We start from the raw sequence: 27523 nt of genomic DNA on the forward strand, positions 1-27523 counted from the left end.
AACCACATCCTGGTTGTGGCTTCAGTATTCTAACTCCTTTTTGACATGGACTGTTAGATCAATGTTTTTTTTTTATTTTTAAAGGTGTAAATATATAAAGTAGGAGCCTTATCTATAAATACACATCTTAAAAAAGCATACAACCCTTTGTTTTCTTGTTGTCAGAAAGTAAATCAAACTAATCTTTTCCTCTTTTGGAACAGTTAGGATCACCAAAATTATTTATTGATTGATTAATGCCCAAATCATTTATGTTTATTTATTTTTAGTTTAATAAAATTTTTTAGATTATTCTCCAGTACTTTATTAAATTCGGACGTATGCATAAATACCATCACCATGCCTTTACACAATATTGAAAAGCTGAGATAATAATCGGTTTGTAAGCTTCTAAGCAGTTAAATGGAGGAACACCTGTCAATGTTTTTAAGGCAGTACCTAAAACACACAGCCAATATTAGGAAAATAACCTCCTGCAGTTGGGTTCATTCTTGGGTTCAATTTCCAGATACTTAAAGGTGGCACATTCATCTGTTCAAACAATTATGCACATGTGCCAGTATAGTCACCATGGGAATGTCCAACCATAAGTGTGTTTTGATGTATAATGTGCAAATCAACCCTGGAAAAAAAGATGCCATCTGAAGTTGCTCTGAAAATGTAATTACCAACACTCAAGTATTGTACTGACATTAATGTAAAGCCATTTAGAGAGGAAGAAGCCATCACTCCCAAACAACCACAAGACTAGCAGCAGAGTAATGGCAGGAAATTGGGAGTGTAATTCTGATCATGCTGTTATACAAAACCTGGTCTAACCAAGCAAGAGACCTATGTTACTAACTGTAAAGTACCCGGTTGGCAGCATCATGTCGTTTGTGTGTTTTGCTACAGGAGGTACTGGGGCATTTCACAAAAATATGCCATTGTAACCGATTAACATTATTTGAAAATATTGAAAACACATCCCAAGATATTGTTCAGAAAGTTAAAGTGCCAACACATCTGGGAGTCTCTATAATAATTTAACCAATGTAGTTACAAAATGGCTTAAGGACAATAAAGTTAATGTTTCGCAGTGAACATTAAAAAGCCCTGATCCCAACCCAATAAAAAATGTGTGGGTTGAGCTGAAAAAGCACATGTAGACAAAATGACCAAACAATCTGACTCAGGTACACTTGTTCTGTCAGGAGGAATGAGGCAAAATACTGTAACAGCAAAGTATATGAGAAGCTTGTGGAAGGATAACAAAAATATTTTACCTGAGTGTTCAGGCATTTTGCATTTTACAAAAAAATAAAAATAAATAATAATAATAATAATGGTGATGCAGCTATGAAGCAGATCCAATTCTGTCAGATTTAAGGTCAGAGAGAAAAAATAAACTATGTATCTTTTTAAACAGTTTTTTTTAATTACCTGGTTAAAAATGTATACTGTGGAACCATTGTTTATTTCACTTACTTTATATTAATGCTGTCTACATCTCCCCATGTTTATATCTGTGTTAGAAAGAGATAAGAAAGATAAGGACAAGGAAGAAAAATATGAGGGCTCCGTAGTTATCTCTTAGTGGTAAAAAAAAGGAGTTAGATTTTGAATATGAATTTCTTTTACAAAGAAACATAAACATCATGCCGAGCCACCCCTTCAAAAACAGTGCTCTCCAGCTCTCTTGTCCTGCTTCACAAGCCACATCCTCTTTTCCAACCCATGGTTACAACCCTCTAGAGGGATGCTTTCATCCTGACGCACACTATGTGTTTGGTCTGTTTCCATTTAGCTAAGTTCAGGTGTAGTTCACAGAGGCCGCAAGCGCTGACTTGAATGCAGGCTAAGGAAGGTCTTTCTGTAATATTGCCCTGTAATGGATTGAGGGCTTCTTAGCTCAGAGAATTATTTTTTTTTAGAAGTGCCTTAACCAAGTGATGAAAATGTGCTTCATATTTAATCTAGATTAGTTAAACTATGGTATTAGAGTCCTTGACCCTCAGGACTTCCTGGGTGCCGAGAAAAGCAGAACCATAAGAAAATGGTTGTCTAGGCTTTTGAGAGCTGCTCTGATGTCCAGATTTGAAAGATAAAAGAAGAGTGCCCTCTGTCTGACCTACATCTGATTCACCTTGAGTAAAGCAGCCTGCTGGTAGGAGACCAGACCAAAAAGTTCACACATGTGAATGTTGTGTAATCTCTGAAGAAGGTGGACTGTAATAAATAAGTCTGGTTGAGGCTGTGCATCTGGGAACAACATTTTTCAGAGGAGCTCTCCTGACGTGATGCCTGGTGGGCTTTATAAATATCTTGAGCTCGTCCGTGCAAAGTGAACTGTGTTTCACCCTCCCACACCCTTCCCCTTTGAGTGTTTGCCTTCTGCTCGCAGTGAAAAGGAGGCCTTACTTTGCTTTGTTTGTCCCTCAGCTCTTACCTCCCACTTTCTCCCTGTCAGTGTTCAAAAGCAGAACACTGGAAACCACATGTGAAACAGAGACTCGTGGTTTCAGAGTAGAGGTTCATATCCCTCAGGCATATTTTGATGTTCTATAGGCACCCAGGAAGAAAAAAAAGCAATTATAATGCTTCTGCTTTGTGTTTTCTTCTTCTCCTTTTTTTAAAATATGTGGTAGATCAAGAATTATAAACTATGGAACTTTTATTTTTAAAATCGCAAATTGACATAAAAAGTAGAGCCTAGTTTCAAAATGGGGGCTTCTTTCATTTGGTATTTCACAGCAGTTCCTAAATCTCTGGTGTCATGATTTAGGTTTTTGTTTGTTTGTTTTGGACTTTTCCGGACTTGTCTAGAATCAGCTGTCACCTTTCAGCCACAGAAACCATCCAACTAGCTCAGTCCACTTCCCAGTCATCAGCCCAGACCAACTCCACCTGCTGCCACTAATCAGTTCCTACTCTGCTCACCTGTTCCCCAGCCTTCATATACCTGCCTCACTCACCCACTTACTGCCAGATGGTCTCATCACCTCACTTGTGCTCTGCGGCCATGATTCTTTCTGGTTCTGCCAGCGTAGAACATTTCCAATAAACCCTTTTAAAATAACTGTGCGTTGAATTTTGGGTTCACCAGCAGCATTTGTTACATCTGGGATACCTGTGTTTTAATTTTGTTGTTGAAAAGTGCTTTAAATCAGAATCAGATTTCACAGGATTAAACAGATATTTATTTTGGGATTTTTTTTAAAACTAAACATGACCTCCACAGTTCAAATTTGTTGAAACCAAAAAATGTCTTTTATTTTATTGGGATTTTAAGTGATAGACCAACATAAAATGGTGCTCAATATTTATTTTTTATTTTATTTGGAACATCTCATTAATCGCTGGTCAGTCTATCATTTTTTAAAAAAGAGTATGATCATTAGTTACAGATGTACCAAAGAAGTCCATATGATAACTAGTGGAACTATAGAGATCTCCTCAGTTGGGGGAATATGTTGACTAGTTGTGTACTCCACAATCTTGGCCTACATAAAGAGCACCACAAATAAAATTGTTGGTGAAATAAAGCCATAAGAAGTTTAACAAAAGCCATGTAGAGAACACGGCGGACATGTGGGAGAAGGTGCTCTAATCAGATGAGACCAGAGCTTAACCCTTTTGGCTTACACACAAAATCATGAGTGTTCAAAAACTTAAACTGAACATTACCCTGAGCAACACATTCCCATGAAAAAAAAATCAAATAAAATATGGCGGCGGTTGCATGATGCTGTATCTGCATTGCTGCAGCAGATACATGGCGGCTGATCAGAGTTGATGGAAGAACAGGCCAGTGTTGGAAGCTGAAACCCCTAAGAGTGGCAAAAGGTTTGAGGAGGTGGCAGCAGTTCAACAGCCACTAGGTCCAAGACCCTAAACATACATCCATAGGTATGCAAAAATGTTCTTTTATTTGCAAAAGTATAACAATAATAGTAAATATGATGGTTTGGATGTGTTTTTGTCTGCTCTTTTTGTTACATTCATCGGGGCAAGATGATTGAAAAATGTCAGGATCACAGTTTCTCTCAACAAATTAATTAAGTTAGAAAACTGAGCACAGAAATCAATCACACAAATGATAGAAGAAAGGGGGGGGGGAGCTAATATATATACATTGGTTTATTAGCCAATGCAAGCTAATCTGCTGGAACCATTGTGAAAGTAATAAAATATGCTGAATATTATGGCACAGCTGTCTGGATTGTGCTTCAGGGTTATACCTACCTTTAAACGGCAACATTCTTAAACACTGAAAAGTGAGTTGTCATTTCTTGAGGTAAATTGAAAATGTTGCAGTTAGTAGTTGGAAACAAATGGTTAATAGTCTTGTGTGTCGCTGTAAGCAGCTATCCTTAAGAATGTGAACTAAAAACAGCTACTGTGCACATCGATCCTCCAAAAATATGTCAGAAGCTCAAAAAGTCCATCTAAACATACTACGTACTTCACACAACTAATCAGTCATTCGTGGATTGCAGCTTATTTTGTGTATTTATGTGGAGTCCCCGAATGTGTTTTGGAGGACTGACACCCTCCAAGCTTGCTGCTCCCTTTAACCTTTAACACCACTGTGTATAATAACTCTTACAGTTTGACAGGCCAACTGAGGCATCACGGCTGGCTCCTTGCTGTGGGTTAGGGCTGAGCCTTTTTATCATAGTACCTACTCAGTGATGGATGAACCCAACAGCAAACTGGAGATAGGGCTAAGGCATTGTTCAGAGAGAGCGGATAAGGTCTTGTAACAAATATTACTTCGCTGAACTCTGCTACCTCCTTGTTGCCCCTTGCTACATTCTCATTTAGGTATCCACTTAAGGCTGTGTCCACAAAGCGCACAGACCTTATGGGGTTTATTGCAGGTAATAGTCTGCAGCGCACATATCTGATAGCTCTAGTCTCGAGTGTGTTAGAGCAAAGCAAAAGGATTTTTCTCAGGAATGTTGCTCCATATGTGACGCATAATGTATACATTTTTTATTAGAAGGAAAATGTTCTGTTTCAACAATATAGCAAGCAAAAAGGAGAAATCATGGTGAAGTAGACTTTTCTTTATGTGTAACAGAGCCGTAACTTTAAAATGACAGAGCAGTGTCTCTCAGGAAAAGCAGTGTCACTGGATTTGCAAGTGTTTGCGATGCGAATCATGACAGGATCTGGCACTGGCTGAGATTTCACATGCGTTCGGCATCACCGCAGAGCAAGTCAAATGGACTCCAGATCTGCGATTCTAAAATACATTTAATGGGTCATTGCAGACTGACTCTCCGAGCCCCAGTTTTGGGATTGCACATGCTTTGACTGCAAATAGGAAAAAGGTGTAGCTTTAAAGTAAAGAACAGGAGAATTCAATAGAATTAAAAACAGAAATGTACAGTATGGACTAATGATTACTTGTAAACATTGAGGGTAACTTTACTGCTTTTAGTCTTGTCACGCAAAGAGAATACAAGTGTGTCCAAATTCTTTACATATAGAGTATTTGTGAATACAATTTGTTTCAATTCAATTCCTTTTTATTTATATAGCGCCAATTGAGGGGGTGTATCTCAGCTCTCGTAGGGTGAGAGACAGGATGCATCCCATACAATTAAGAATTCATGGACATCTGGGAATGTAGTCACAGCTAGGACATGTAGAGTCACATATGTCCTCTCTTGTTCATCCTCAAACCCATTGCTTCCACCTGCAGTTGATCAGTAACTCTGGAGCTGACAGCCTAAAAAAGGGAAAAGACTTTCCAAGCCCCGCTTTGATTTATTCTGTCTTTTGGCTAACCCTGCACTGAACCTGTCCCGGGAGATTTCCAGCCATTTTAGCCCTCCTTTTCCAGCATACGTGCACAACATGCCTCCTCGACCTAGTTCCATGCTGCTTCTCCCACTGCTTTCGCAACAGCCCACGGAGAGAATGAGAAACAGGCCCCTTGAAGAAGGCTCAGATTCACTCTCAGCAGTGCCTTCTCTCCCCCCGTTCCCCTCTTATCCAACACTGTGTGGGTCACCGACTGATCACTATGAGCGGCTCTATCGTGGGCACACAGGAGAGCATTTATGGTTCGCTGGGATTCAAATTAATGTTTATGAGCCTTGTCTGGCAGCCAAAGGCCAAGCACTATCCCAGGGTTTAAAATCACTCACTTACTAGAGCTCAGATATGGGGTGTCTGTCTGTGAGATTGAATCTGAGGTCACCATACCCTTTCTTTTTTTTTCCACTAGAAGATTAAGTATTGTTCTGAAAGTTGCATATTCTGTATATGCTTATTTTACAGAGCCCAAAGAGCAAAGGACAGGACAGAAGTACATTCAGCTTCAATGTCGGTGGCTGTTATTTCAGAATCAAATAATCTGCATTTGTGAAGCCACAAGTGATTCATCTATTTGATTTTCAGAGTATTTGCTTATTGGTAAATCCCACAGCAAGGAGCCTAACAGGGCCGGTCAGTCCCTGGCCCCTACAGCTGCTCCAGGGACCTCTAGCTTGGTCAACCCTTGCCGCTCTCATCGGTGCCCACAGTCTGTGATTCCCGTGAAATCAAGCCAAAAAAATTATTTCACTGCGGTCAAAATCTTTTTTATTAATGTGTTCTCCTCACCTCCTGCAATGGCTGAGACAAAAGATCTCAAATAAAGGTGTAAGAATTAACTCTGTCACTGAAAACTGCCTGAAGAAGGAGCGTTTTGTCCCAGGAACCTGCAGTAACATTCACCAACATATATTAACAGGCTCTGCTTATGTTATTATTACATGTGTGATCCAGATATTTATCCCGATGGATTACTCCTTAAAGATATCCAAGACAATCTTGCACAGGTATAGAAACATTATTCGTACTTTTTCTTTTACGTTTCATTTATAATGATGTATTTGGATCATTTACCATTTTGCTAGAGTGAATATGGAATACTAAGATCTAAGTATCTTCATATGTTATGGTGGAAAAGTCAAAGTCCATTCCTAGAAAAAACAGTTCAAACCTTAATTTAATTGAGAATCTGAGGGAAGCAGAGCCGGACCTTCTTTTAAGTGGATTAAGTGGCTGCTTAGGGCCCCAGGGGGCCTCAAGATTGGTGCGTCACAAGTTGACAAATTTTGCTCAACTGCCTGCGATAAAAACCATAGAGTCTCCATTAATCATGTGTGATTTGGATTAATCAGCAACTATGCAAAAAAATTTAAAGCTAAAACTGAAACATACCTAAGGTCCTCCATAGGTATGAATGGCTGAATGGGCTGGCCATTGTCAGTATCAATCATGAATTCGGAAGCCACATTTCATCTGACATCATTATAGCTGATTTTACCTCCAACAAAGCAAAGGGACCCACAACTTGATAGTTTCTATTAAAAGGAAAATACATATTAAAATGGGAATGATTTTTCTGAAGAGAAGTTTTCATTATTTCTTTTTATTTATTCTAGAGTTTTTTTGGAGTATCTTTAACTGCCTACTTATAGTAAAGTGGGTCCCCGCAAAACATATTCTGCTTAGGGCCCCCAAATGTCCACGTCCGCCCCAGGAGGGAAGACAACTGTTTTTCAAAGAAGCGGTTAAATGTTACTCTATGGGCAGAGCTGGGAGAAATATACACAAACCAATTTACAGTTGTAAAAATAGCAAACAGAGGTAGAATGTATGCTAAATGTATTGTTCTAAGGAGGGTTAATAATCAGCCAAACATTTCAGATGTATTTTTTAAATATTTCAGAAACCATGTATCATTTCCATTCTGCTACAATATTACACACTTTTAGGTGTTTGTCTATTGTATGGAATACCAATAAAATAGATTGAACTTTTGGGTTGTAATATGGTAATAAACATTTGAAGAGTACAAAATACTTTTGGCAAGGTACGTTATCCTAAATAATATCATACTGGCAGTTCTTAGTGGAAGGTGCAGCTTGCTCTTTCTACATCTTGTTTTCCTGGTGATAAACCTTAGTAAAGCAGACAGTAACCTCATCTCATCAAATATTAACAAGGTCAGACTTACTCTCCTTTAGTTCTGGTATAAAAAGAATGCAGAGCATGCAACTTTAATATGTTAATTAATTTAAAGGACTTTCCCTTTGTGGGTGGCAGTATGACAAAAAAAATAACTTAACTCCATTTTACATCTGCGGTAAAAAAAGACCTTTAAGGTAAACATATAAACAAACGATGCCAGCTACTTTTATGTGGTAATGTTTAAAATTTAATGCCAAGTCGACTAAAATCAGTGACACAAATTGTTGAGAGAGCAGAAAATAAATAAAACAAAGTACCTCTGGGAATCTCCCCAAGAATGTCTGCCAGGCCACAGTGAAGTTATTGAGATGCTATTTTCCCCCCCAATGCAAATTCATTTGGAAAGTAGCAAGATGCAGTATGTTTCTCTCACACTGTCTTGCTAAGAGTTAGATAAAGTAATCAATATCACTTTCAGTAGGCAGATTATTTCCCCGTGGAAAAGGCTAGGTTAACACTGACCCCGCCCCCACAATGCTACAGTGAGCTAATTGGCTTCTCACTTATGGGACAAACATGAGAGCAGTATTGATATTCACTTATAACCCTAGGCGAGGAAGTTACTCAGCACGTTTACCGAAATGTCAAAGTATTCATCTAACTCGCTGGAGTTAACTTGTTTACCGGCTCCCTATTTCACAGCCTCCCTAAGATAGAATCATTAGCCATTTACTCAAACGTGGTTTAAGGCCCTTTTGAGCCAATGCAGCGTTTAATTAGAACCTCCTTGCAGATTTACACCACATGCAGGCCCTGTGTTTAACTTCTGCTCCACTGTTTATTTAGACGTAAGAGTGTTGATTCAGCTTCCAAGCGTAACTCTCATAAGTTTTTGGTTTTTTTTATGATTATTCTTCAGGTTGAAAGAAAACACATTGATTAATAAGGTAATTGTGAATCTTTGGCACACTCAAATCTCATCTATTTTAATATTCTTCTTTCTCCGTGTTTTCTACTTAAGCATGTGAACATGCTCAGATTCATACGCAATAAAGCACAAGAGGCCCCGCATTGTTTCATTCTTCTGTAATATATGCCTCTGGGGGTTTTGTTTGATCTGCAAACACAAGTGTGCTGTATTTGCAGACATCTTAACATTGTCTGAGTACTAGCCAAACTAGTTAAATTGAATATGATATATTATTATCTTCCCCTTAAATAAATAAAAATTATTTTTAGTTGAATAATAAAAGCATTATGATAACTGCTGGGTGCAATAACATCAGCGGTCTCACTGCCTGTCCACATTAATTTAATTTTGTGCAAAACCTCTTTAAGCACATGTGGAGGGCCAGATTGATCTGATTTGGCTTCATTATTTTTTCATGTAGAATTACATTGCCTTATAAACCGGTACTGTTTTCTGAAACCTAAGAACAAACAAGAGTATGCCCTCCCAAGAGCACGTTTTATGTGTTTGACAATGTCTTTGACACAGACTCATGCTCAGAATAAATTCAAATGCTTTCACACTTTGAGAGTCACCACCCAGACAAAGAACATTATGTCAGTACCTGGTGTTTTACCATCGTCATTGGGGTCATAAAAGACAATGTATTTCTAAAACTCAATTTTATTACTTTGTTTTCCGTAAGACCCAAATAAAAATGATAAAAAAGAATTGTACAAACAGTAAATGTGTCATAAAAACCATCCCAGAATAACAGCTTGTACAGAATTATGCATGGCTTCTGATTTATACATATGATATGCATGCTTCCACATGTACACAGGGTCAGGTGCTTCATGTAGTTTATAGCTCACGTCTACTTGCAGAAACAACACCCTTTTATGTTTGCTAAGTGTTCATCTTCAATTTCAAAAGAAGTCTTCCACCTTTGATTGCTTCAAGGTCCATATTCCCTTTATTTTAGCCCAGAGCTTTGAAAGTCTCTCTTGAGTTGTGTGCATTTCAGATTCATGTCCTTCCTTTGAATGTGTTCATGCAGGTATAACTCCCAGAGAACCTGTGGATTTCCTCAAGAGCAACTTGCGGCATGAAGCTGGAGAGTTTGAAAGGGAAGAAACAGAATGGTAGGTAAAAGGCATAATTTGAGGCAAATAAATTACAAAACACAGACCCAACGAAAGGAAAAGAAAAATAATGTTTTACCTTTTAAGTATAACAAGCATGTGCATTGTCCAGGGCAGGTAAATGAAGGCCTTGTCAGTTCTGACAGCATCAACAGTCTTCTGAGCAACTACTTCTGGTTTGAGTGGTGGAAAGAGCTGGGGGAACCTACAGAAGAATAAATACAGACCCGGAGATAAATACAGCATTCTTATGAAATGATAAACTAGATTTTTAAAATCTGGTTATATAGCTTCTCAGCTGTAAATGTCTACCAACCTGACTCTCATACCCCGGAACATCTCCGTGTTTGTGTGGAAAGGAAGCACGGTGGTGCAGCTGACGCCGGGACAATCCACCAGGCCAAGTGTCAGGCTCTCCATGAATGCCAGGGAAGAGGCTTTAGAGGTGCAGTAGTCTATCGCCCCTGGGATCGGGGACTGGGACAGGATGGAGTTAATGCAAACAACATGGCCGTGCTGTAGCTCCAGCATTCGGGGCAGGAACGCCTTTGTTGTCTAAAACAAGAGAAAAAGAGGGAAAAAGACAAATGGGGGAAGGGGAGGAGAAATTTATTTCATATAAATTAAGAACAGACACAAACAAGTCTGCAGTGTCATCACATTGTATTTCTCATTCCATTTAGCTGATAATTCAGTTGCTGTCTCCTTATAACAAAGTCCTTTGATTGTAATAGTCAAAATGCCAAGTGTGTCAAAACCCCACTGATGTGTCAGAGACTGAGAGGCAATTTGTAAATTCCTTACTTAACCTGCCATAATAGCAGTCATGACTGACATGTCTGGGGCGCCTTCTGCATCCACTTTCATGCTATAATCAAAACATAAAAATAAGGATAATCCACCAGAAGGAATTCCCCTAATTCTTGAGGGCAAACAGGCTCTGCTTTGACTTGTGCTATGCTTACCCAGAACTGCCCCAAGGTGTTGATGTGTTGAGTTTTGAGAAGCGCGTCATCGTCGCTGTCCATCAGACTTTTGCCATGCACTACAGCTGCATTGTTCACCAATATCGTAACATCTCCAACCTTGGATGAAAAAGCACAATAGACGATATATCATTAATTAAAAAGAATTGAAATGCTGGCAAGACAGCAAGAATATATTTCAAATTTGAAGGAACTGTCACTATTGTCCCCGAGGAACAAACTTTACGTAGCTCGGCATGGTTTACCTTTTCTCTCACCACCTTGGCTTGTCTGTACACCTCGTCCCGATTGGCCACATCACATACAAAGTAACAGCACTCTGATCCAGAGAGGGCGATTTCTTCAGCTGTCTCTTTTAAACACTTCTCTGTTCTGCCCCAAAGGATCACCTGATAAGCAGCAATATTGTTAAAGGTTAGAGGCAAATCAAGAAAGGTTCTGCAAATAAACTGGGCACAAAAGAAACTAATTAAGTGTACTGTTGAGTATAAGAGGGTGAAAAAAGGGGATTTACTTATTCTTTATTTGTTACAGTTGGTTTTTGACTGGACATGACATCTTTTATGCAACTTTCTTGGCAAAAAGACATGTTGCTCTTTTCATTAAGAGAACAAAGAGGCCATTTTTACTCCAACAAATAGTCTTCGTACAAGATTAAAGGCTTAGAGGTTGCTGTGAATGAACAGTCTCTTCATCCACCCGAACACTAAATGAACACCGGTCATTTGAGCAGGGAACATGGAGTTAGATGGGGAGGGGAGGGAAGGGGACCCAGTGACTGGGCAATTAGATCTGTCAGTCTTTGGGGTCAGGGAAAGGTAATGAAATCACAGGGTCGGCCATTCTCATCTCTCAAATACAAATTCTCAAAGAGATTACACAGCCTGTTGGGCAGATGAGCCCTGTCATTGCTGGTAAGGGAGCCTGGAGACAATGCGTGTGTAAAGGGCTGGGAATGCCAATGCGGGCTTTGGCTGGTTGCCCAAGACCGTGAGGATAGTATTTGGGCAAAACGTCCACTGTAAGGTGATCTTGCATATTTAAGTCAGAGAGTGTGTAGACGGCATGGCTCTCTCTTGGCTTGAGGTTCAGACTGCCACCCCCCATTGTTTCCCCACTGTTTATGTGTAAACACCCATTTAGTCAGTGGGTAAGAGGGGATTTACATTGACTTTAAAATCGGATTCTCAAATATGATATTAAAAAGGTACGTTGCAGAAACTGGATAATTATTTACAGTGCCAGCTGTACATACTGGAGGTCTGCTGGTTATAAAAGCAAGCCATTTTTTCCCCACTGTGACCACATGCTTGCTCAGGAGAACTGATAACTGCAGTCAGTGACTCATTGCAATCAACTAGAATTCCTAAAATAACATTTTACTAAATGGCATTTTGAGCTGAAATTGATTGCTTTGTATTATAGATAGGATTTAATTGGGAAAAGCGTAATTAAATTTTAATCCTTCTATATGAACGTTCTATTTTTGATACATATTCATTTGATATGAATCCGTGCTACACAAATAAACTGAATTGGAATACTGTAGAACCAAATATACACTGCCAAATAACATTTGAAAATCTTCAGAGCCAGTCTCTGAAAATGATGCTTCCTTGTGATAGTACTCTGAATAATGGTGCGTGAGAGACAAAGGGACGTTAAGAAAAATAACATCACTGATGGACAATGTCTTCAACCCGATGCATGGAGCTGTTGCAGAGCTGGAGAGCTCCTTCAGAGATGGACTGCTGCACCCTAGATGCTCAAAGGAGTGCCTCCGCATGTCCTTAATTCCAGCTGCTGCTAGACTTTATAATTTCTGTTGCTCACAACAGATTAAATAAATTTTACAGACATGCTAATGGTTTCACGGATTCTGATGTGATCACGAGTCTCTGAAATGCTGGGGTCATACATATTGCATATTCTTCTTACATTGGTGTGTAAATAAGCTGCTGTTTTTCCTTCAGTTTAACTTGAATATTGCATTTAATATGATTGTGCAATAGTTTATTTTTACTTTTATGTTGGTCTTTCTGAAAAGTTCATTCTTTGTTGCTTTAGAACTAACTTGAGATAAGTTTTGTTATTGTTTTTTTTTAGTATGTAATCCTATCTGTGTTTTTGCCACTGTCAGAGCTCGTTGAGGGACAATTAAGGAATTTCGTTCTTATTCTTAAACATGGAGGAAATACTTGAAAAATAAAGTTCGGGGACTCTACAGATTGCAGCCTGCAATGTGCTCTTCAGTGTCTGTTGGCAATCAGGGTTTTGCCTCCTTCTGAGAACAGCTCTGGTTTGATTGGGCCTTTGTTTGCTTCATTTGCAAGCCATCTTGAGCAATCACTGAAGAAAGACAGGTCTTGATAAATAATTGAAAGCTTTTAATAGGATTTGAGCCAGACAAATAAAGTTGACCGTTCTCATTAAAACTCGGCACTTAAAACTGTGTGCTCCCGCTAAAACATTAATTAATCTGCCTTATCACCCGTCAAAACACACAGGACACACTGAGCAAACAAACATTGGCCAAACTGCTATCTGTATGGAAAACAGTTTTTAATTGTCCTAGTGAATGCCGTGTTCCTCGGTGATAAATTGCTGATTGTTCCAACAAGGCATGCCTAACAAGACTTAATGTCAACACACGGATCAGGTAAAAGCTCTTTAATCAACAAATTAATGTTGTAGAGCGCGAAAGAAATTCCTGACAGAGATAAAGCACGTCACTCGATACAGACGAAGGTGCAACTCTGAGACTTGGGAGATAAAGTATCACTGTAATTCAGCTCAAGCGACTCAGTACACAAAGTATGGGTGGGTATGAACCCTCCTTTTCACACCCATTGTATGAGCCAGTAGAGAGGCGGCACACAGAGGGGGCAGCAGGAGTTCAGGAGGCAGTCGCCTGCCGCTGTCTAATTACTGCAGAGACAGCAAGGTCAGTTGCAGGGCAATACCCAGCTGGGAGTGGTGTGCTTCCCGCCTCAAGCACAACACAGGCACAACCACACAAACCTGTTGTCTGTGAATTGCTTTGGTTCACCTTCCACGTGAAGACTGTTGTTGACAGCCCTTTTTTTTCCCTTTTTTCCAAAGTTGGCTTCAAAAACGGACGTTTGAAGAAGTGTAGTCTTTAAATTTGCCAATCATTTACTTTGACTTTCTTGAAACTCATCCCACATACTTTCTCTGCAAACATTTTGTTCTGCTTTATTATTTCAGAGCTTTCCCCGGCAAGGATCCCCGTATGTGCAGCCCCGAATGACTTGTTCTCCAGTTAAGATTGTCACTCTTTCTCGTGGTAAATTCTGTCATCAGCAGTGATCTTAGTCTATCACACTATATAAGGTCTCAGCAACAGCAAACCAGGGAATTTTGAGCTCCAGTCACAATGGGGCTCAAACCCGGGTGAGCGCAAAGTTCACAGAGGTCAGCCGTATCCATAATTACCCTCCAATTTCCTTCTAGCATCTCTTTAACCGGAGAGCAATTGTTATACACATTTCCAAAGGTGTTTCAAAGCCCTCACGCCTTGAGAATAGTCAACAACGAGGCGCTGAAAAGCACTGTGACGTCCTTTGTTGTGCAGCTGCAAAGTTAAGCTTTTTAGATCAACTGGTTTCTACTTGCCAATTTCCCCTGGGGGTGGCACCAAAAGACATAGTAAAACAGCGGATGTTTCAGTGAACTTTCAGCAATGTTTTCAGGATGGTAAAATTGCGTCATAAAAGCCGCATCTGAGAAGCAGTGCCCGTGTCACACACTTACAGATGATTACAGCCATCGGTTTTCAGTCCGCCTGCTCAGTGTGGTCTGAAACTACCTTTTTCATTTACAGCCATATGTAATGAAAGCTACCACCTGAAGTAATCAAAACAGGTTCTCGATTAACTCAGTTCTATCAAAGGGACAATAGCAACTTTTCTGGCACTTTGCTGACCAATGTTCATCTTCAATGTTGGTAGATTAGTAGATGAACCACTGGTGGTTTCTTAGCCTGAACTAATATTATAAAGGAGTCAGCAGAGCATTTCAGACTGAAGCAGAAGCTCATTGTTAAGACTGGGGGTGATGAGGTTAAGTTTAAATGGAGAAACTGAAGTTAATTCCTACCGAACTTCCAATAAACATGACCAGACAAAGTTGATTTGCAGTACTGTTTTCAAAGTCCAGTCACTGATATGAATAGTATAGATTCAGATTTCCTTAACAATATTTTCAATCTTCTTGCTACATGTCCAAAAGATTGTAGCTACATGTATTGTAAAATATAACTTTCCATGTAATTTGCTCTTTGACTGTTTGAAGACACTCTCATATTCTCCTAGCATGACAGACTTGAAGGCAAATTGGAACTGCTTACAATACTTTAATCAGCAGGAACTGCTTGAATAATGTTTTGTTAGGATTATCTTAGTTTGCATGCAATTTATACGAGACACCCACGTCCTCATGCAATGCATGAAAACAACTCTATTATGGCATTCATTAAAAACAGCAAGAACGACTAATGTGCTGTGGGGATGCTGGTGGATTTTCCAGCAGAGCAAAGTCCCACTGAATGGCAAGAAAGTAAAGCAGGTTGTGGCTGTGAATGACTCACAACGAGTTTCGCAGAAGATCTGTGCGCAAACCCTCCACAACCCCACCTTACAAAAATAAGCATCAACAAATATTTCTCTGGAAAGAAGCACTGAACTGCGAGCTCCAAGTTGCCTAATTACTCTACCTTCTTGGCTCCTTGCTTGGCAAACTCCTTGGCCAGGTGACGTCCGATGCCTCGACCTCCGCCGGTGATCAATACCACTTCCTTGCTTAAGTCCTTTTTGCTGCTTGGCAACAGCGACAGCAGACCGGCCCGGACGATGTGGAAGAACATTTGGATCGGGAAGAGGAGCAAACGGCATGCGATCTTCAGCTCCATCGCGAAAAGTGCGCACAGACAAGCAGAAAGTAATACGCCGACAAGCCCCAACGTCCTCCAAACCCTGCGCCGCGGGAGACTTCTGCAATTTTCTTCTTTTTTTTTTTAATCTACAGCCTCGGAAAGTTTTTCAAGAGCAATACGCGTTCGAAATGTTAAATAATAAAACCCAGAAGTGCGTTTGTTTAGAGCGCTCTGACATCCTCGAAGCGCATCAGGCTGACGAAATGTCTGAGTTATCACTCATTATTATTATTTTTTTTTTGCTTGTCAGCAGCCACCGAGTGAGACGCAGAAGCGTGGAAGACAAATCCAAGCGACGCGCTGTGTTGTTGTGCGCTACAGGAATCACCGCGCTCTTTGGTGTTGTGTTCCTGTCCTGTCCTGCTTTATATATTACCCCCTCTTCCTTGGCTTCAAACTATTTCCACTAGTGGAGAGACCTGGATGAACCTAGAGGGGCGGATTGTAAGGGTATTAACCCTGATTGACATGTTAAGTGGGGATGAATATTTTTGCTCCAGTGCCCGTCTGCCCTGACTGGTTACGTACTTACCTCTTCCCCACCCCCTTCATGCGTCTACAACAGCGGTGGTTCTCAATCTCTGGTCCAGCTCCCCCCTCCAGTGGCAACCCCCTGTGCGTCCCAGGTGGTGGGTGCTTAATCTGGTTTGGGAACATTTTACTTCATAATCGCGTTGACCTGAATTTAACCTCATTGCATAAGTAACAGAGTAGTGTTGCAATCACAGGTTTCACATACGGAGTAAGACAATCGAGAAAAACAAAAAACAAACAAAAAAAAAAAAAACAGATATTATGTAAAAGTGCTTGATGGAGCTTTAGACAATGGCTGAAAAATAGCTGACAGTTGGGCCATAAACCAGCTAACTGTCCCCAGTTAATTAAGCTCAACAAATAAGCAAATAAATAGTGACTCAGCTAAGTTCAAAATAAACACAGATCAAATAAAATGGTGAGAAAAGATTGATAGAGAGAGGATTGATGGATGGATGGAAAGTTTATAGGCTGTAAATTATAAAATGCCAGTCTTTAATGTATGCTGATGAGCTTTTACGTGGAAGAATGACACAAAGTAGAGCTTAACTGTTTTGGAAAGAAAATGATACATGGTTTTAATTTTTTCAGCAAGGAAAAAAAAAAAAACAGTTTTCAAAACCTCTCACTCAAATTCAAGACTTGATTTCTCTAGATGTCTCCAGCTTTGTCACTATTTTGCAAAGGAAATATAAAATGTCTTAACCGAAAACCCCTTCAACCCAGTTCAGATCTTTTTGGATATTTATACAGGGTGTTATAGTTCTTTCCTAATATTTTTTGTAATAAAACCTAATTTCAATTGGTAATAAAATTCACCTTCGTGTGAAAAAATAATTGGATCAAAACTGGAAATACCAGAAGATTTGTGGATGGAGGCATGGAAATCTCAAAACTGCACCACTAATTCGCCCACCTGGATATATTTCAGGTGGGAAAGTTTGACCCAATTTTTAGTACACCGGTACGGAAATCAAAGGTAATGACTGTGCAGTGGTCCTGCGGCAGGAAGAGTGGATCTAACCAGGCAGATCAAGCTCACATATTCTGGTCATGTCCAACTGACTTCTGGAGAAATTTGATCAATTGAATCTACTCTGTGCTAAATATCCAACTGGAAATATCCTTCCCTACTTTGTTTCCTAGTGTACCCCCAAGTGGATGATACCAGTGCAATGTATGTTTAGCCAGGAACATTCTTGCTGCTGTGAAAAAAGCCATCACAAAATGTTGCCTCAGAAGAGAAACTTCCCCAATGTCTCTCCTGATACAAATTACCACACATGGAGCTTATCACATGCATCTCCTGCCTCAAACAGCACAGAGGAGAAAAATATTGGATCAAATGGGACTATTTTACACGTTCTGTGCTAGATGACAATGTTGAGAGAATGTAATCTGATTGTATGTATATGTGTATGTATATGTTTTTTTATTTTCTGTTTCATTTCATTAATTTTTGTTCGTCTTTCTTTTCTGTACCTTCTCTCTTTCCTTCATTCTTTACACCCTACAAAACATTGAAAAATAAAAAAATAAAGAAAAACCTGTGAGTCGCACATTTGTATTGAACGCCCCCACCCCTTTGATTTGATATCCCTTGAATAAAGTCCAGTGCAACAATCTTGCCCTCAGAAATCAGCTAAGGAATAAGTGAAGTTCACCTGTTTGAAACTTAATGTCACTGTAATTCTGTAAAGACCTGTGAGGTTTGTTAGAGAACACCAGTGTGTGCCGTGAAGACCAATGACCACACCAGAAAGTTCAGGCAATAGACTGCGGGGACGTTTAAAGCAGGGTTAGGTCATGAAAGCATAACCCAGGCTTTTAACATCTCACAGAGCACTGTTCATTTCATTATCTAAAAATAGGAGTGTAGCACATCTGGTAACATAAAAAGTACATAGCTTTTCATCAGAACTGAGACAGAAGGGGGACAATAATTTGAGAAGTAAGCAATGGGTTCAATGTAAGGCACAGTAGAGATCTACAGTTCAGATGGGAGAATCTGTTGACAGTACAACTTTTAGTCATCATCTCCACAAAGCTGGCCTTTATGGAAAAGGTGCCGCCTAGAAAGCCAAAATGAGACAAACAACTGAATGGCCTAGGTGTAGAATGCTAGTGGTGTGGTGGAAAACTAAAATTGCACATTACTCTGAACACATCCTCCCTGTGGTGAGATATGGTGATTGCAGCATCATGCTCTGGGAATGCATTTCTACAGCAGTGATATGAAAGATGGCCAGAGTTAAGAAGAAGATGGACGGGACTAAACACAGTGCAGTCCTGTAAGAGAACTGGTGAGAACATTAACAAGACTGAGACTGAGATGGACATTTACCTTCCAGCTGGACAATGACCCAGAAAATACAGCCTCAATTAAAATTAAATGGGTTGGATGAAGGCCTATTTGTGAGTGAGGATGGTCGAGTCAAAGTCCAGACATAAATCCAATTGAGCCTCTGGCTTAAATGGACATGAAAAAGGCTTTTAATGGATGCCTATTCATTTACTGTGACCAAGTTTGAACTATTTTTAAATAAATAGGGGCAAAAACCGAAGTCTTTAGATATGCAAACCTGGAAGAGAAATATCCTAAATGTCTTAGCTTTGCTCGCAGAAACAGGTTCTACAAAGTTGAAAGAAAGGCCGCATGCTTATGATATTCATACACATGATGAACGGATTTGTCATGATCCTTAGGTGTTTTCAGTTTTCTGGGTTTCTGTTATGTTCTCTAGTTGTAGTCATTTCCATTCATTCTTGTTCTTTGTGTGTTTTGTATTATTTCTGTTTGTTTTCTTCCCTGTGGATCCCTCTGCTCAGATCCTGCTCATTACTCTCCTCCCTTCAGTTCTTCTGACTTCATTAGTAAGAGCTGTTTTTCATTTTCCACCTGATTACCCCCACCTATGTTGCCTTTTTCCACTCTTCCCCCTGCATATAAGCTGTCCGGTTGTCATCGTTCATCGCTGGGTTATTTCATTGTCTCTGTTATTCTGTCTTATGGTCCATCAATCTGCACTTTTCACATTTTGACCCATCAAGCCTGTGTAAGTTTGTATTTTGACTCTTCCAATAAATCCCTGTTTTCATCATCCAGCTTCCAAGTTGCTGTCCAGCTAAATTCTCACAAAACATGACCGTATTAGTCTTTAATAGATTTCTTATTTTTTCCCCCTTGTCATGCTTAAATGTTTCAGATCATCTAGCACATTTTAAAATCAACAAAATTTAACAAAATGTAGTTTTCAAATATTATAATTTATATATAAAAAGAAAGAAACCCCTCTCCAACTACCCTGGACCTAGGTGAAAAACTACTTTACTTTTCTTAAACCTGGATTTTCTTATTCAACGGTTTCATCAAGTACGACCACTTTCCAAATTGATATATTTCAGTGACATTATTTCAGATTTTGTTTCTTTGGTTATAATGTGTTGGGTTCTGGTGACATTTTACATCACATTTACTCACATTAAGTTAGTTTTCATAGCCTTTTCTGCAAAACAAATGAAATCATCATTACAAAAACAGCTTTTTGTATTTACTCCAGCTTATTTTTTTTCAAATACTGAACTGTATTTGATCATTTGAAACATTTAGGTGTGGCAAAAGAGCAAAAACAGAAAAAAGCGAGAGGGTTTGAAACATTTTTTCACAGTAGTGTATACGCCAGACTTTTAAACTTCCATTTATAAACAAAATTAAAACATATATCCTTATCTTTCAGATATGGATGGACAGAAAGCCAGTGACAAACCTTGCTTTTTTTATTTTTTTAATCTGTACAGAAACCTCTCCGCTTCTGCGACCATGGAGTTCTCCTGCTGGTTAAACCCAATTTGTTGCTGTAATAGCACTTTTGAAGTCAGTTATACCTTTCCGTGTGCAAAGTGTGCAATTTGGTATGTAGGTCAACTCACACTCACAAATCTATCAATCTTACTAGCAGAACACTAATATGCATAGCAAAAGAATCAAATATGAATTAACGTGCCTCAGACGGAATTCCGCTCTGTGATGTTTGGCCCTTACAACTGGGATTTTTACTGGGAGTTGCTGAATGCTTTTTCAGCAACTCTGAAGGTTTTAAAGAGCAAGCTTACAATGGTTGCTTTGTGTTGGGCTGAGCTACTTAGGAGAAGCAGAGAGGTTTGCTACGAACTCTGGGACTACCCCAATCCAGATGCTGTCCTCCTCATTTTGGAAATTTCTTAAATGCACAGAAATGTCTATCCTATATAAAATATTATCACCGATGGGCATATATTTGCAAGTTAATACATTTCCATTACAGTAAATTGCATAATATATTTCTGTTTATATCACGGTAAGGGGTTTTAGCCTTAAAACATATTGCAAAAGATGGAAATATGAGTATGGCTCAGAGGGTGCTGCCCATTTATACCCATGCTATCACTGCCATCTACAGATTAGCAGGGAAAGTTCAGATGTAAGCATTTTCAGCTGGCCTTCACGGGGAACTCTCAGAATGTTTTCTTTCCCGTACACACCCAACAATAAAAAGGCACCCCGCAGCAAAAGCAGTTTGAAATAAATGAGTTTGTCTTGGCACCAAGAGGATTAAAAAAACAGCTGAAACATCCAAAACTGCAACTTTTTCAAATATGTGTGAAAATCTTTCCACTGGAATCAACTCTATGGGTTCTCTAAAAACAACAAAGAATAGAAAGATATCCGTGCAGTGTTTAACTTTGGATAGCTGGGACTCATTTGAGCAGCTTATAGTTTTACTGCACAGTGATGAGAGGTATTGAAGAATAACAATGTTTTGCCATGCTTCAGGCAGTCGACGATGTCACGTTTTGAAACCAAGGTCAGAATATATGGAATGCAGATGCAGGGAGGAAAAAAGACGAGACTGAAAGCAGGTAGATAAAACATTTTCGCCTAATGACTTACCTTCAGCCAAGCAGACCAGCTACACGATGGACATTGGCTCGACAATTTCTATAATTGGCTTTGCTCCTCTTGCTGCAGCCCTCATCCTTTTTGTAATTGGACTCATGTACTCTGAGCTGATGAATTCAGATTTTTGTGTGTGTTTGTTGGCATGGCAATTGCGGTCAGCATTAGCATGATTGGAACAGTGCCCATTGTGTTTCTCTCGTGGCATTGTTTTTGACAAAATACACATATTTCATTTTTCAAACGAGGATCGAGGTTTGTTTTATGAAATCCAACTCATTTTTTATGCCATGTGTTGCTGTCCTTTCTTTGTCCTCCAACAGTTGATAAAGCCAAGATGAGAGAAATTTTAGATAAGAAATCACGTCTACCAGAGCTGCTCAGAGACACAAAGTCGTGTGTTTCCCTTCTTTGATGTTGTCATACTAAACATAGTCTCTCAGAGAGAATGACCTTCAGTTTGACTTTACCCATCAAGACTACTTTTTTTCTTGTTTGTTTTTCCTCTATATCGCTTTTGTTGTAAGTCCGTGGTTTCTCTGCTGTCATGCTTGGATCCAACATTGTTGGGGCATAGGTTATCAGGTCAGCCATATCAATTGTTCAAGGTGTTTATTGTTTGACTTGTGGGGCACATGCTTCCTGCGAGAAAACGTGTTCTAAAGTGCAAGTAGCAGAGTAAGGTTGTATTTATATCTATTTTTTCCTTAAACGTGGTACAATTAGGGACTCAGTTTGTTTGATGTTGCCACCTTTTTGCTTTTCCTTTTACAATGCAGTGTAATAAATCAACCGGACATTTTGAATGACGTATTCCCCTATTCACCCTTGGCGTTCCTGAAGCTGTCAAGAAGGGCTCCTAGTTCTTTATACCAAATAAACATTCTTCTTTTACACCCTCTAAGCATGCCACTGTCACAATCCAAAGGTGTTTGGCTATTTATTCGTTTTTAAGTTCCTTGGATTATGCATCTTTCAGTTAGTGTTTGGTTTGTATGTTTCTCCTTTCAGTTTGTCACCTTAATTGTCTTTCCAGCTGCATGTATTTCTGTTGATTATCTCACACCTGTTTCTTGTCCTGATTGATTATTGCCCAGCATATTTAAGTTCCTGGTTTCTGTTCAGTGTTCGCTGGATCCTTGGTCAAACTTAGTTATCCCTAGTAAAGCTATTCATTTCTATGGTCTGTAACCTTACCTGAAGTTCCGTCCGGGTTCTGTTCATTGAAGTTACTTACTTGTATATCTACTGCGGGTGATGTTTGTCACCTTTGTACTCTCATGCCCTACTGTTGGGGTTAAAAAGCCCTCGTTTTCCTTTTAAAGAGCTAGCCTGATGTTTCTAATGAGTGGTTACCAAAGGCTGTCATAAATTTGCATCTGACCATATTTTTATTGCGGCTTCTACCTTGTCCTCACTCCACATCTAACCCCAAACCATTTCTCCCACTTATGCTTGTTGGTTTTTGTTGAGTTGAACCACAAAGCCCACAGTTGCTGTCCATTTCCTCCAGTTTGTTCACTTGAAGTGGGCTGAGACCTTTGTTTGTTTGGCTGAACAGATCTTTGACCCACTCCAAAGTTCAATTGCACCTTCACACCTCCCCAAATAAACCAGACTTCCTTGAGCAAACAAGTATGAATTTATTTCCACAGGGCTTGTGTGAAGGCACCGTGAGAATTCATCACTGTGTTGCTCTAGGGTACCTCCACAGATGTTGATGGGAATAGGGCAGAGTAGCTAGTGTTCACGTAATTTTTTCAAATAGACCTAAATGTTTTTTTTTTCCAGAAAAACTGCAGTTGTAATAAAAACTAAAGGACTAAATAGATACATTAAAATATTTTTTTCTGAATTAATAATACTAATAATGTCTAAAATAATTCTAAATGAAATGAAAATAAGTAATGGACAGTGCTGGTATTAATGTGTATCATAACTGATTCAATGTGGTTAAATAAGTTACTGGTTTTAAATGCAAATAGGCATATAGCATCAGTGGATATTTCTGTAACATCTCAGATACATCAAATCATTTGAACAACTGCTTCAACAAATGTTTGTTTAACAAATGAATGTTGTCCCTCTACCTTTTTTCATACATTTAAAAGGGCATGGGTTTTTTCTAAGTGTGAAAGTTTATTTTCAAAACAGCAATACATTTACACATGAAAAAAAGGTTATAAAAATTCTCTCTCCGAGCTACTATTTGAAATTAAATGTAGATATAATATTATTAGATAAGAAAAATTGTCATAGTCTGATAAATAAATGCCTATTATTAGATGCCTCCTCCTGTAGACTCTTTAATTGGACCCTCCTTATCTGAACAGATTGTGCTGATAAAGTCTTTTGGCACATCACCAAGGAATCCCACACAACTGTGATTTTGATTTTCCACACTGCATGAAAATCCTGAGTACTTGTTTCTTCAACGAATACAATATACAAAATGCCAGCAATGTTATACCCTTTTAAACCATTTCATTTACTATGTAAAGATCTTATACGAAATAGCCAGTATATGATCTTTTTTTATTTATTTTTTTACTCAAAGAAATTCAGCGAGGGTTACATTTTACGTTTTCACTACAGGTAAATTTCCCAATCCACTTGTAGTGCCTCTGAAACTTGCAACAGTTAACCATATTGCTCTCTCTCTCTCTCTCCTTTTACACCTCTTAGCCACCAATTAGCCCCTGATTACAGGGACCCTGCTGAACGGCTGTGGGTCTGGAACATGTCATTTCCTGTCTGTGACTGTGACAGAATTTAGTCTGGACGCTCACAGAGTTGCAGTCAGAAAGGACAGCACAGGGGCTACCCTGGCAACCGTCCTGTGCCAAAGGCTGGCAAGCGGAGAGGGCAGACATCTGTCATTCCCCTGCTCTCCGGTCCAAAATCTACCCAGGTCCTACAGATGGCAGATTTCAACCTACCCTTATACCAGTGAAATCATGCTGTGGCCATATTGTTTTACGGTCGGATAGCGTTCTATTTTCTGCACACCCTGGAGACTGGTATGTTTGCAGAAAGGTGCTCAAAAGGAACCGTACACCCACTGAGCTCAAAACATGCTTTGAAGGAGTCTCTCCTTTTCCAGCGTAATGCCTCACACAAGGTTCATGTAAGCATGCAGCCTCATGGAGTGAAACACAAAGAAAGCTCTTTGGAATCATGAAATTTTATCTTTACGGCTTTACCGACAGATGATGCTATCGTTCTAAAACCCACTGCTGCTGTAATCATCTGATATCATGCAATGAAGGGTTTCCAGGGCATTATTAACTTTTGACATCATGGCGATCTCACCTTTTCTTTTCCTGTGCAGATGCTACTGAAAATCTATTCTATTTTTTAAACTACTTCAAAATTTTATAAAACAAGCTTAAAGCAAATATTTGCCATTACAAAACTGTCCTGAAGAATGTCCAACACAATTGTGACAATTATGCAAATAAAATAGTACTATTAAAAGGTAAACGTATGCCCTGACCCAAAGCTATGCATGTCTTTTTAAGATGGGATTATGACTTATCCCATTTGCTAACAGTAAACACAGCTTGCCTTATTTTTAGTGTTTGCTGTATCCATGGCAACCAAGCTCTAGTTTGCTCCCTCCACTAAGGGATCAGGTAACTACATCTACATTCTATATTTTCAATTTGCCAACACTGCTCAGGAACAGCTTCAGATTTCCTTGACTCGGTGTGTTTGACACTTGGTAAAATATGGACTGAAAGGATATTGAAAAGGATAAGTGGGCCCAAACCGGATGGAGAATAGAGCAGAGGTATGGAAACAGAGCGCTGATAGGCAACTGGGCTGAGGAAAGACGTCAGGTAAGTCGGTGTTCTTATTCACCCGATACACTTTTATTTACTGCAGTAATTTAACGTTGCGTGTTTATCTAATCATCCCTGTTTGTTTTATCAGAAAATAAAGATTGTGGGTCTTAATACTGAATCCCAATCATTGCTCTGTGGTTGTGGTAGCATTATTTAGAACCTCAGTTAACAGTAGAACATACTGCAAAGGTATTAAGCAGGCTTGGTTGATTTAACATCAGCTCAGCCTCTTAATAGGACAGGCTCAAACTGAAGACTGATTGCATCACCTAGAGGTTCAGCCATCGGCTGCAGTTTCAGAATTTAAGAGGAGAAATGACTAAAAGAATACTGTGCAACAGTGTGGATCGATAGTGAAATGTGAGCTTTGCTGATCTTGAAGCTAGGCTCTTTTCTCAAGCCTCTATAACCCCCTTTCCCTCATTCCTCTTTGCTGTCTGTGTCTGTTTATTCCTTCTGACATAGTTCACTCGGGAGCCAAAGATAGCCGACAGCATCAGCCGTGTAGACTACAGGCCCCACTGGGACTTTAAGCCAGACGTCTTTGAGAGAAGATCTGCCCTGCTGAGAGCTGAGGTCAGCCTTTAACTGCTCATTCAGGGTATTAACATCAATTGAAGGCCTGTCACAACTGTGTGAGTCAGGGTTTTCTTCTATAAATTGTAGACTTTTGCATAATATTGATGGCGAAGATAAAGGCCTGTGATAAAACTCCTTGTGAAAGCAAGTTTCTGTTAAGACTCAGCAGTCATCAAAAATCTGTAAAATCATCAGTCCTAAAAGGCACTTAGAGGCTAGTTAGAGCAATTTGCTGGTGTCACATGGTAATCCTCCTGAAGAGTATTGAAAAAGAATAGATCCTGACCTGCATATCTTAATCACATGAGGCTGTGTGCCTACATCATGTCTATATGTATATTGTTATCCAGGGACTCCCATACAGGATTCTGTTTGACCACCACTCCTCATTGCCCTCTCATTATTTGGCAGAAGACTATGAACAGAGAAATGCACATAAACCCAGCAGCTCTTTGCCAGCGATACAACTCTGGAATCCCAACATGACCTTTCAGTCTGAGAGGTTTGACAAGCCAATTTCTGGTAAGACACCAGTTTACGATGCAAATAAAGCTATGCTGTAGAGATTATACATGCGATGCATACTGTGAAGCACCAAAGGTGGGCATCACTGAAGTGCAAACTTTTTAAATGGCATGGACAAAATAAATCAGAAACTCTGTTCACTGAAAAGTGAAACCAGGCTGTACCAAATGTATTTTATTGTTCCAATTAAGTCAGCTGTGCATTAATTGACTGCAGGTATATAACAGGTACGTTTCTGTTCTTTTTACAGTGCTTTCAGCTGACACAGACCCACTGAAGTACACAGATGACTTTTGAGAAAAGCAGCAGTCACAACTCCCTTCAACGACTGTTTACAGGTCATCATACCAAAATCACCCACTTGATGCCCTCTGCAAATGTCGCTTTGTCAGGGCACCCGGAGCGCTCTCCAGTCATGCCTGCATTGCCAATCGCAACAACAAGAATCTAAATCTGAGAGAGAACCCGTACCTACAAGTTCCAGATCATTGTTTTAGGCAAGATGTGATAACACAACAGGATTGGCAGAAGAAGTGTGGTTGAGGATTTACATCACATTGTTAATTTCAATATATGTGGTTTAGAGTTTTAGGTGATATTTTTTACAAGCTTACATAGTAAAAACACTAACTAGAAAGGAAAGAGAAATCAAGATTTTCTTTAAAGTCACTGAGGTCGTTTATCAATCAAGTGGGTTGTGTGAAGAGTTGTATTAGTGAACGCTGTCAGAGGGAGAAAAGAGGAAAAAATAACTGGTATCATTGATTTCCAAATCATACCAGATCTGGCGAAGATATGAAGAAAGAAGAAAATATTAAATACTTGCTCTGCCTCCAGGTAGACATACCTTTTTTCTAATTCTATTAAGTGTTCATTAAATAAAATTGCTTAATTGGGAAGAATCCTATTTGCTTATGCTTGCAGTGTTTACATCTTCTTTCACCTGCTGTTGCCTTCTTATGCAGGTTTTTTTTTAATCTTGTGTCAGTTGTTTAGTAATGCCTATGCCCACTGCCTACGTCTCCCATGAGTCTTACCTACATGTGTTATGCTAAGGCTTCAACATCATTCATGCAAAGCACACTTTTGTTAGCTTTGTGAACCACTTGATGGT

At 39.4% G+C, this 27523-nt stretch overlaps 2 protein-coding genes across 2 annotated transcripts; one reads left to right on the forward strand and one right to left on the reverse strand.

Annotated features, from left to right (window-relative positions):
- Window positions 1-9570: 9570 nt before the first annotated feature.
- dhrs3b (dehydrogenase/reductase (SDR family) member 3b) lies at window positions 9571-16415 on the reverse strand. Its single transcript, XM_012881709.3, has 6 exons — window positions 15769-16415; window positions 11279-11422; window positions 11013-11132; window positions 10364-10602; window positions 10127-10252; window positions 9571-10016 (listed from the first exon to the last, which is right to left on the reverse strand). The coding sequence occupies exons 1-6, from the start codon at window positions 15961-15963 to the stop codon at window positions 9932-9934; spliced, it is 909 nt and encodes a 302-aa protein (XP_012737163.2). The 5' UTR covers window positions 15964-16415; the 3' UTR covers window positions 9571-9931.
- Window positions 16416-21344: 4929 nt separating this feature from the next.
- Window positions 21345-27413, forward strand: c20h1orf158 (chromosome 20 C1orf158 homolog). The gene is made up of 5 exons (XM_036151936.1): window positions 21345-21365; window positions 25201-25299; window positions 25771-25881; window positions 26235-26406; window positions 26660-27413. Exons 1-5 carry the CDS (start codon window positions 21345-21347, stop codon window positions 26704-26706), a joined length of 450 nt encoding a protein of 149 aa, XP_036007829.1. The 3' UTR covers window positions 26707-27413.
- Window positions 27414-27523: the final 110 nt, after the last annotated feature.

This window comes from Fundulus heteroclitus, chromosome 20 (genome assembly GCF_011125445.2).
Source record: "Fundulus heteroclitus isolate FHET01 chromosome 20, MU-UCD_Fhet_4.1, whole genome shotgun sequence".
NCBI classification, from domain to species: Eukaryota; Metazoa; Chordata; class Actinopteri; order Cyprinodontiformes; family Fundulidae; genus Fundulus; species Fundulus heteroclitus.